The 11,491-nt window shown below is 35.2% G+C and overlaps 1 protein-coding gene across 2 annotated transcripts; it reads right to left on the bottom strand.

Moving 5' to 3' along the window:
- Positions 1-94: 94 nt before the first annotated feature.
- LOC137950167 (4-hydroxy-3-methylbut-2-en-1-yl diphosphate synthase (ferredoxin), chloroplastic) lies at positions 95-5,523 on the bottom strand. 2 transcript variants are annotated; one of them, XM_068796558.1, is made up of 18 exons: positions 5,361-5,523; positions 4,678-4,925; positions 4,291-4,448; positions 4,060-4,166; positions 3,863-3,963; positions 3,696-3,772; positions 3,466-3,585; positions 3,140-3,370; positions 2,935-3,048; positions 2,761-2,835; positions 2,248-2,325; positions 1,877-1,936; positions 1,708-1,770; positions 1,410-1,554; positions 1,175-1,313; positions 985-1,062; positions 730-889; positions 95-625 (listed from the first exon to the last, which is right to left on the bottom strand). In XM_068796558.1, exons 2-18 carry the CDS (start codon positions 4,892-4,894, stop codon positions 317-319), a joined length of 2,232 nt encoding a protein of 743 aa, XP_068652659.1. In that variant the 5' UTR covers positions 4,895-4,925; positions 5,361-5,523; the 3' UTR covers positions 95-316. The 2 variants fall into 2 exon arrangements, with proteins under 2 accessions (XP_068652659.1, XP_068652653.1); XM_068796552.1 differs by having other exon boundaries at positions 2,932-3,048; positions 5,361-5,522.
- Between the last annotated feature and the right edge of the window lie 5,968 nt (positions 5,524-11,491).

Genomic DNA, 11,491 nt, shown 5'->3' with positions numbered 1-11,491 from the left:
TGGTTACATTGAACCAACCGATCCAGTCATCTGATTTTAAGGTAAATCCTGTTTTTGCCTAAATAAGAACCAAAACGAGACCATTTTGACAACATTGGAAAAGAGAAATGCGGATAATATTTCATAACAATAGAACAGATTACATAAAAAGGAACAACAGGATAAGAGTTCTTACATTCAACACCTCCCATGGCATTGTCTTTTTGATTCATGGTATACGCCTTTTGTAGCGATTGTAGTATGTTGTAGAGGATTCCATGACCACAAATGTGGTCAAATCTATGTGCTGCAGTGATGTCACTAGTTAGTTCCGACTTCACTCTTCAGTCGTCGGCGGATCCACCCAACGGCCATGATCTTTAATCAATTGAATCAACGCATCTGTTGCACACTCCATGTCAATTCCTCTCTTAACTATTGTTTTGCCAACATAGAGATCGATTTTGCCGGGAGCGCCTCCCACATATCCAAAATCTGCATCTGCCATTTCCCCTGGTCCATTTACTATACATCCCATGATTGCAATTGAAACACCGGGTAGGTGTGATGTCTTCTCCCTAATCTGAGCACTAATCTCTTGCAGATCAAAGAGCGTCCGGCCGCATGATGGACATGACACATACTCCTGCCACGAGGTTCCGATTTTATACCATCAGAAAGCTACAGCGTTCTAATAAAATTTTGTAACTGCTAATTTGAGTTTTTTGTTCTTTTAGGATCAAAACTTACTGTTTTTGTGTTTCGCATCCTGCAACCTTGGAGTAAATTGAAGGATGTGTTCCTAAGAAACTCAAAATCTTGATCAGGAGCTTCCAAGAAAACTCCATCCCCGAGGCCATCCACCAGGAGAGCCCCAGCACTGCTGCCAGCACTAATCACTAGATCATCTCTGCACACCATGAGATGATCAAAGAGAAAATCAGTAACTCTGTTTGAAATATTCAAGAGTCAATTTTTGGTCAATTTGTAGCACTCTATCCATACCTGTGAGTCCCTCTAGGAAACTCCATATGATGAATTACTGGGTAATTAAGACCATTATCTGCTAGATACTCAAAAAGCCTGCAGTGGCACAAAAGCTCTAGTAAAGAAATATCAACAGATACTAATCATGACAATTGTTTTACAGAATCAGTATATGCAGTGTAAGGAACATTTTTAAAAAAAAATTCACCTCCTTGCAGCATGCACTCTGCTCGTCTTTTCTTCTGCAAATGGAAGATTATGAAGCAGCATTGTAATATCCACATCTTTTAAAACATTCAGTTCCTCTGAAGGCTCATCACCACGAAGAGATATGGCCAAACGTGTGCCTACGAGATACAACAAATAATAATAAGTTTTTTCTAAATATAAATAACAATAACATGTCTAACCGAACTTCTGGAATTTAAAGAAGACAAGTTCACCTTCTGGCAAAAGCTTGAGGGCACCACTTGCTAATTCCTTGAGATTCACTAGAACAATGGCATTGGCCAATGGTTTAGTGAGTTGCTCGGACAAAGGTGTTATCACTCCCATGCTTACATCTATCAACCTTTTCAGTGCCAACCTCTGAAGATCGAAACAGAAAGAACCAAAAAGTCATCAAATAAGAATTGCTTTGTGGTACATCCAAATCTCAATTCCTCAAAGTGGAAAGAAATCTTAGTATAGATGCGTTCAGTTTTCCAGTCTAAATTTGAGGAAGAAAAAAGAGATCCTCACAGCATTAGCATCTTCTACAGGAGGAAGCTCTCTCACAAGGATAGAATCAACTGTTGCCAGATCCTGCAGTTCGTTCAAGGCAATGACAATCAAAATAAAGCACCATCTGCATATAAAATGATCATTTGCAAGATCTGAATCCATTGCACGGAGAGGCTATTGCACACACCTTGAATGGCATGCCAACCACAAGCTTTGCTGCTAGAGATTTGTAGAGAAGTTCTGGTGTCTGATACGGGACATTATTAGATTAGGAAAGCAATAAAATATAAACCAAGAAAAACAAAAAAGCTGAGGGAAACTAGGAGAATAAGTAAGCAATACATAAATAAGTAAAGATAAAAATAATAGCAATAATAGAGACAAAGGAGAGAAACCATATAATCAAGATATCTAAAAATGGAGTAATGGCCACGAAGGGAAACATGGAAACTTCTGTTTCTCAACCTTTTGTGGGGGAAAAAAGAGAGAGAAAAAGCAATGCCCATATAAACATAAGAATCGGGTTTATATGACTATACGTTGGATAAGCAGTCATACCTTCAACTGATCCAAAGAAACAGACATCAGCACAGAGCCATCACGATGCAGGACACCTCTGTAGTCTACCTCTTCACCCTGAAATAGAATAAGATATTTGTTTTTAAAATCCAAAAGTATCACTAAAGTGAAAATTGATACACACACACACACACACACATATATATATATAATCACTACAAGTGAAAATTGATACACACACACACACACACACACACACATATATATATAATCACTACAAGTGAAAATTGATACACACACACACACACACATATATATATATATAATCACTACAAGTGAAAATTGATACACACACACACACATATATATATATATGATCACTACAAGTGAAAATTGTTACACACACACACACACATATATATATATAATCACTACAAGTGAAAATTGATACACACACACACACACACACATATATATATATAATCACTACAAGTGAAAATTGATACACACACACACACACACACACATATATATATAACCACAATAGCTGACCTCTTTTTGTTCCGGAAGTTGGCCTGTTCGACGCTGAAAATCAAAATAATGTCTATGTTTTTCTTCAAATGGTACCTTTCAAAGAGTCCATGAAGGCATGTCAAAAGTGTTTCCTGGAAAGATTAACGGTCAAATCATTTAAGGAGAGAATAAAAGAGTCAAGATTCCAACCACCCCTTTCTGAAGTTCTGCAGCCTTCATCCCAAGGTTAGCCAGTCTTCTGCAGGGATCTATTTCTTCCTCTGGTGGTTCTGTGAGTGAAACTCGGATGGTATCGCCTAAACCATCCTGTTATATAAAAAAGAAACAGCATAGTTTGAAGAGTCAATTTACCTCTTGAAATTCATAGTTGTCCTACTATGATGGAACAGCAAGTTACCTGAAGCAATGTTCCAATGCCAATAGCTGATTTCATCCTTCCATCTTCACCCTCACCAGCTTCTGTAACTCCTAAGTGCAAGGGGTAATCCCAACCTTGAACATACATTTCTGCAACAAGTAATCGGTATGCTTGGACCATGACAACTGGGTTACTTGCTTTCATGGAGAACACAAAATTGTGATAGTCCAGCTTTCGGCAAATCCTTGCAAACTCAAATGCAGATTCAACCTGTTTGAAGAAGACAATATAATTGAACTTATAAGATAGCCAACAGATGTAAATGTTGAAGCCCTTGCAGGAAATAAGAGAGAACAGATGTTCACCATTCCTCTTGGTGAATCACCATAGTAGCTCATTATGCGATCAGAAAGACTTCCATGGTTCGTCCCTATGCGCATAGCCCTTCCATATTTCTTACAGTTTTCAACTAATGGAGAGAAGACCTGGTCAGGACAGAGTTCAGAATTTGTAAATTTACCAAACATTGATATACAATCTGTTTGGCTTGAGTTGCTGAGGCAATTGATCTTCATTGATGACATATGTGACTGACCTTTTCAATATGCTCAAGCTCTTTCTGGTAGTCATCATCTGTGTATTCCAGCTTCTCAAACTGGGCCCGTCTATCAGCTGCAAACCATCTCATTACATGCAGGAAGTGTTATTTATGTAAGCAACTGACTTTTTGCACACATGGCACAATGATAGGGTGGAATATACCAAAATTTCCAGGGTTGACACGAATCTTGTCAAAACAATCCGCTACCCTCAAGGCAACAGCAGGAGCAAAGTGGATGTCTGCCACTAAGGGAATATTATAACTGCATATAATAAAATTTGCATGCAGGACTTAGACAACCTCAAAGGAAGTACACCAACCTAAGTCCTCAGAATCAATTAAAACCATCAAAGCTTACTTTTTCTGCACAAGAGTGTTCTTTATTTCAAAACAAGCATCAGCTTCTTTCCGCCCTTGAACTGTAATTCGGACAATATCTGCACCTTTATCTGCTATTCTCATCACCTATAGGTTGAAAGCAGTTAAGATCATCTATGTATGTTACTGATACCAAGCTTGCAGCTCATATTGAAGAAGACAAATACCGGCTTCCTGAAGTTAACTAAACAAATGGATCAAGAAGCTGAACCTGTTCAACAGTTCCAGCAACATCCTTAGTATCAGTGGTAGTCATAGTCTGAATTCTTATTGGATGCTCGCTACCAATGGCAACATTTCCCACCATCACTGTGCGGGTCTTTCTCCTGACAGTTTTCTGTATCGATTCACAATACTTCTGCCTTGGAACTGCAATTGATGGTACAAAGGGAAATCTTTTTGAATGACTCAGTAAGTCTACAAACTGGTTTGCATCTAAGTTAGTATGAGATCAAGTTCAAAGGCTCGGAGAAACTCCAAAGAAAATATTCCGAAGTTCAAGTTCCTTTATGAAGCTCCTTCTTACCATCGCTTTCGATGCTTTAGTCGTAGTTTAGTGAGGAATTAAACAGAAATAAAGTCAAAGGCAGATATGTACCCAGAAGAGGGCTTCCTTCTGAAGCAAGCTTCAGCTCAGCGATCTCAGGCCCAGGATTTGAGTTTCTAATCGTCAAGGACCGCATTCTCCGGGATTTGGTCCTCTGCGTATGGCGCAGGACTCTAATTTTGACAAAATCGACATTCTTCTCCAGGCTCAAAACTTGGTCTCTACTCTTCAGGCACGGAAAAGAGGCTGGCACAATTCCGGTAGCCATTTCGGCGAATATTTAAGTAGACTGTCCTCACCTACAAGGCAAAACCGAGAAAAGACTTAGCTCGAAGCAGATACAGCATTTCAATTACTGTATTTCAGTAAAACTGCCAGGAGAAGCACATATAAAAGCGTACAAACGGCACAAATACTATTAATCAAATAGCTTCGATAATCAAAATTGAAGTACTCAGGAGTTGAGTACCGAAGAAAGTAGACGCTAAAGGATGCTCAATTTGAGAGTGAGAGGTAAAAAGGACATCGATAATCGTATAAACAACCTGAAATAAGAAGAGGAACTTCCTGCAAGCCTTTCTCAAAGATCGACAAAAGATTATTCACTAAGCAACAACGAGCCGAAAGGAAAAACAAAAACTACTCGCCAACTGAGAGAGTCTCGAGAAGAATAAGACCACAAAATTCCTCAATAACCGGAAGAGGAAAACAACCGGAACATGAGAGACAATTACCTACTATCCTCCGCAAGAGAAGAAGACCTGAGTAGCAGAGGCCAATTGGAGGTGGAACTGGTGGTGGACGATATATGGTAAGCCTGGTGCGCAAGAGGAACAGATTTTATGGAGAGAAAAAATATAAATTTATGTGTCTAAGAAAATGTATAAAATGGTTTCGACGGATCCAGAAAGAAAACCCAAGCAGAGCATCTCCGGACGGGGGTGTCCTCATTATTCCGTCGCGGGAAAACGACGGGGGCCCACACGACCAGCAAAGCGTCAAAAGAAAAAAATATAGTTGAAATACCAACACTAGCCCTTGACAGAGGGAGAACTTTGGCATCCGAAAAAAGGGTAGCGTCGATATTTCACAAAGGAAGTTAAAAGGTTACGATTTAGGGGAGTTTAATTAGGGAACAATTATGGCTTAAAAGAAAATTGATTAAAGCGGAAATTAGGTGCATTAGGCTCATGATAAAAAATCAGCCGAATTTTTTATTATTTATTCTGAAAATAAAGAAATGGCCAAAAGTCGTACGTTCGTGAAACATGTGCCACATGTTTCAGGCACCATTGGAGTCTCCACTCGCTGGCGTGTTTCATGGAACATGGTTCATTAGGCGTGTTTAATGAGGGTCCCAGTTACATCAGTCATTTAAGGTTTCCTTTCGTACACGAATCCATAATCAAATAGTTTGTTTGATTTAGGGGGTATCAATTTTAAATGTTTATCCGATTTTTTATATATTTAATAAAGTAAAAATAATTTTTTTAACCTAATTATGTGTATATGAAAATAAATTTTTTATATTTTATTACATTTTTATAAATTTATAAGTCATTTTTGTTACTATTCCATTTATTTACCCGTATATTCTATTTTTGTTATTATTGTTGCCGTTGTTGTTGTTGTTGTTGCAAGAAACACTACTTGGAAAAAAAAATTAATTAGTATCTCTATTAGCACAAATTTACACAAAAGATATTTCGACCTCTTTTAAACCTCGTGTATGCTCAAATACATGATTACAAATCTCTCTTTGAGATTAAGTGTCTAGATTTAAACTCTAGCAAACTCTCCCATTTAGATTTTTACATCAATCCACTCAATATTACTTATATCTTCTAATACTCACCCTCAAGTTGGAGGTGTGAAGCCATCATATATTCCCAACTTAATGCAAGTAGTAGTTAAAATCTTTTGTGCAAGTGGCTTTGTAAATATATCCGCAACTTCGTTTAAGGAAAACTTTGTGAATATTTTAAGGAAAACTTGCACCCTTAAAATATGGAGAGACGACTTTCTCTTTGAGATTTTCAAGTCTCAAACCTTTGATGCACTAGAGGAAAAAAATTTGGAGCTAGAAGAAGTTTGGTGCATAGAGAATTTGAGAGAGATAAGAAATTTTTGTAAGTCTTAAGCTCTTTTCACTCAAAAATGGGTTTGAAATTCAAGTAAAAATAGTGGTCCAGTACTCTTAAATGCCAATAAGTGCTCTCACTACTCTTCATTAGACATTTGGAGGAGTATTTATAAGTTTTCCCTTCAAATTAGCCATTTTTGGCCTATTTTTAAAAAGTTGCAAAAAAGTTTTGATTGATCAACCCAATTGAACGGCTATATATTTGAGTTCCCTAAGCTTGTTGATCAATCAAGCCATTGATCATTATCAGCAATAGTGGGTTGATTGATCCATCCATTTAGGTTAACCAATCATGCTTAGTAAACCTAGCTATGCATCTCTCTGCATGATCGATCATAGTTTTGGTATGATCTATCATGTTTCATATCTCTAGTTAGGCAATTCTTGGTGTGATCAATCATAGTTTTGGTATGATCTATCATGTTTCATAGCTCTAGTTAGGCAACTCTCTGTATGATTGATCTATTTATTTAATTGATCAATCATGTTTTATAATTTTCTATCAAACTGCATTTTGTATGATCAATCAATCCCAGTAAGTTGAACAAGCATGTTTTATGCCAGATTATAAAACATGGATTTTAAGCATGATGATGAATTTTCTAAGGAGTTTTGCAAATTTGAAACTCTACAATGCATCGGTTAAACATGATTGTTAGGAAAATAGTGGTTAAGTACTCTTAAATGCCAATAAGTGCTCTCACTACTCTGCACTGGACGTTTGGAGGGGTATTATAAGTTTTTCCTTCAAACTAGCCATATTTTGCCCATTTTCAAAAAGTTGCAAAAAAATTTTGATTGATCACTAGAAAGGTATGATTGATCAGCCCTATTGAACGGCTATATATTTGAGTTCCCAAAGCTTGTTGATCAATCAAGCCATGATCACTACCAGAAATGGTGGGTTGATTGATCCATCCATTCAGGTTAACCAATCATGCTTAGTAAACCTAGCTATGCATCTCTCTAAGTGATTGATCATAGTTCTGGTATGATCCATCATGTTTCATAGCTCTAGTTAGGCAACTCTTTGTATGATCGATCAATTTATTTCATTTATCGATCATGTTTTATAATCTTCTATCAAACTGCATTTTATATGATCAATCAATCCCAGTAAGCTGAACAATCATGATTTATGCCAGATTATAAGACATGGATTTTAAGCATGATGATGAATTTTCTAAGGAGTTTTGCAAATTTGAAACTCTATAATGCATCCATAATCAAATAGTTTGGTTGATTTAGGGGGTATCAATTTTAAATGTTTATCCGATTTTTTTTATATTTAATAAAGTAAAAATAATTTTTTTAACCTAATTATGTGTATATGAAAATAAATTTTTTATATTTTATTACATTTTTATAAATTTATAAGTCATTTTTGTTACTATTCCATTTATTTACCCGTATATTCTATTTTTGTTATTATTGTTGCCGTTGTTGTTGTTGTTGCAAGAAACACTACTTGGAAAAAAAAATTAATTAGTATCTCTATTAGCACAATTTTACACAAAAGATATTTCGACCTCTTTTAAACCTCGTGTATGCTCAAATACATGATTACAAATCTCTCTTTGAGATTAAGTGTCTAGATTTAAACTCTAGCAAACTCTCCCATTTAGATTTTTACATCAATCCACTCAATATTACTTATATCTTCTAATACTCACCCTCAAGTTGGAGGTGTGAAGCCATCATATATTCTCAACTTAATGCAAGTAGTAGTTAAAATCTTTTGTACAAGTGGCTTTGTGAATATATCCGCAACTTCGTTTAAGGAAAACTTTGTGAATATTTTAAGGAAAACTTGCACCCTTAAAATATGGAGAGACGGCTTTCTCTTTGAGATTTTCAAGTCTCAAACCTTTGATGCACTAGAGGAAAAAAATTTGGAGCTAGAAGAAGTTTGGTGCATAGAGAATTTGAGAGAGATAAGAAATTTTTGTAAGTCTTAAGCTCTTTTCTCTCAAAAATGGGTTTGAAATTCAAGTAAAAATAGTGGTCGAGTACTCTTAAATGCCAATAAGTGCTCTCACTACTCTTCATTAGACATTTGGAGGAGTATTTATAAGTTTTCCCTTCAAACTAGCCATTTTTGGCCTATTTTTAAAAAGTTGCAAAAAAGTTTTGATTGATCACTAGAAAGGTATGATTGATCAACCCAATTGAACGGCTATATATTTGAGTTCCCTAAGCTTGTTGATCAATCAAGCCATTGATCATTATCAGAAATAGTGGGTTGATTGATCCATCCATTTAGGTTAACCAATCATGCTTAGTAAACCTAGCTATGCATCTCTCTGCATGATCGATCATAGTTTTGGTATGATCTATCATGTTTCATATCTCTAGTTAGGCAACTCTTGGCGTGATCAATCATAGTTTTGGTATGATCTATCATGTTTCATAGCTCTAGTTAGGCAACTTTCTGTATGATTGATCTATTTATTTAATTGATCAATCATGTTTTATAATTTTCTATCAAACTGCATTTTGTATGATCAATCAATCCCAGTAAGTTGAACAAGCATGCTTTATGCCAGATTATAAAACATGGATTTTAAGCATATGATGAATTTTCTGAGTTTTGCAAATTTGAAACTCTACAATGCATCGGTTAAACATGATTGTTAGGAAAATAGTGGTTAAGTACTCTTAAATGCCAATAAGTGCTCTCACTACTCTGCACTGAACGTTTGGAGGGGTATTATAAGTTTTTCCTTCAAACTAGCCATATTTTGCCCATTTTCAAAAAGTTGCAAAAAAATTTTGATTGATCACTAGAAAGGTATGATTGATCAGCCCTATTGAACGGCTATATATTTGAGTTCCCAAAGCTTGTTGATCAATCAAGCCATGATCACTACCAGAAATGGTGGGTTGATTGATCCATCCATTTAGGTTAACCAATCATGCTTAGTAAACCTAGCTATGCATCTCTCTAAGTGATTGATCATAGTTCTGGTATGATCCATCATGTTTCATAGCTCTAGTTAGGCAACTCTTTGTATGATCGATCAATTTATTTCATTTATCGATCATGTTTTATAATCTTCTATCAAACTGCATTTTATAGGATCAATCAATCCTTTTGCAAATTTGAAACTCTATAATGCATCGGTTAAACATGATTGTCAGAAAAATATACCCTAAAGCTCCAAAATTTCATTTGAACCTCAAAATCGAATTGGTGTAGTCTTCTTACATGACTTGAGTTCTTGAAACTTTTCTATATAGTTTAACCTCTAATAATTCAAATATTCGTTTCTTCACTTGTTGGTGCTTCTTCAAGATGACTTGATACGCGTTTGAGCTCGAGATCTTGCTTTGAGTGTTGTCAATTCTTTGTACAGACTTTGTGATTGTGTCCCTTGAAGGAGTTTGAACTGAAATGCTTAACTGTAAATACTAACACAAACAAGGTTAAGTTTGTTATCATCGAAATATGGATGGAGGTCAACCTAGGTCAACAAAAAAAATTTAATATTTGTTATTTTATTGTAGAATCCTATGTTCTATATTGATCTTGTAAGTTTATTAATATATCATTTTTATGTTGTGACTATGTATATTCTATAATTTAAAAAAAATCAAATTTTCTTTTGTAACTATTGAATTTTTATTTGTTTGACTACCAATTTTATCAATGGGTAATCGGGTAATAAATAATATATAATATAAGATATAGATAATTGGATAAAAACATATGCATAATAAGCTATCCGTAAATAGAGTAATATACAAAGTAGCTTATTTAGTTCCCATTATAGATTGTTGCACCCCATAAGGGCAGGCATTGTGGTCGAGGATTACACTTGATTCCCTCTACATTGAAAAACAATTTGGTTAGGCTCAGCCATTACATGTAACCTTTTAGATGGCATTTTCTTATAATAACCATCAAATGGTACATAACGTGATTCACAACTTATCTCAAATCTAATGCAAAATCATAGGTAATGTCTTTGGTCACTAGCTTCAATCAGTTAGAATATTCAAACATTTTAGGGTATGATCATGCTAACTTTAAGAAATGTAAAAAAAAATCATTTGACTCAAACTATCATATTATAACCGACAACAAATCAAAAGATCAAAATTATAAGGCCCCATCAATAATTGTTCAACGATCAAGATTAGAGGAGTTGGTCACAAGTATAAGTCTTGATCAATAACCAAAACCCAATCAACAACTAAGATTAAGTTGAAGGCGGGAGGAAAACTTTAGGAGGACAATTATTAAAGAAAAAATTAGAGATCTACTGTAGAAAAATTATGTCAGTTAAAATAAGGAGACTTTGTTAGTCCTACCCACTCTCCTAGCCTTATATTGTGTAAAAGATGTTGAAATATTTGGGAGAAAAATAATTGATTGATGGTGTAAATTGACTAGATTGGGTTTGGTATTTATATAGAGAAAATAACTAGAATTAAAATATAATTAAACCACTCATATCCCACTTACACCTAGAGTAAAACTCCTAATAGAACCAACCTAAAAAAAACTAATAAGAGAACTAATACAACTAAAAGACATAATAATTGAAACTCTTTTGTGAGAATTCCTCCATGAGGCGCCTATAAGACTCTATTATGTGAATTCTTCCATTTTGATACTTCTCTTTGTGAAAGTCATGTAAGACTCTTCCATATCCGCTCTTCAACATTCCATTTCAAGTTGGTGTTGTTTACTTTTGTTTGCAAAGAAAAAAATTTTCA

This window comes from Aristolochia californica, unplaced genomic scaffold (assembly GCF_029961685.1).
Source record: "Aristolochia californica isolate CCGP_79_NKW_82.1479 unplaced genomic scaffold, dmAriCali1.0.hap1 SCAF_1, whole genome shotgun sequence".
Classification (NCBI taxonomy): Eukaryota; Viridiplantae; Streptophyta; class Magnoliopsida; order Piperales; family Aristolochiaceae; genus Aristolochia; species Aristolochia californica.
The sequence above is the reverse complement of the archived record's forward strand: the minus strand, read 5'-3'. Positions and strand labels throughout refer to the sequence as shown.

Bases quoted from the DNA above. Each gene is read 5' to 3' on its own strand.
- LOC137950167 (XM_068796552.1), bottom strand. From the start codon at position 4,894: ATGGCTACCGGAATTGTGCCAGCCTCTTTTCCGTGCCTGAAGAGTAGA. The intron at 3,964-4,059 runs GTAAGCTTTGAT...TATTATATGCAG, and splicing joins AACACTCTTGTGCAGAAAAA to TTATAATATTCCCTTAGTGG. The intron at 1,771-1,876 runs GTGTGTGCAATA...AACGAACTGCAG, and splicing joins TGGTTGGCATGCCATTCAAG to GATCTGGCAACAGTTGATTC.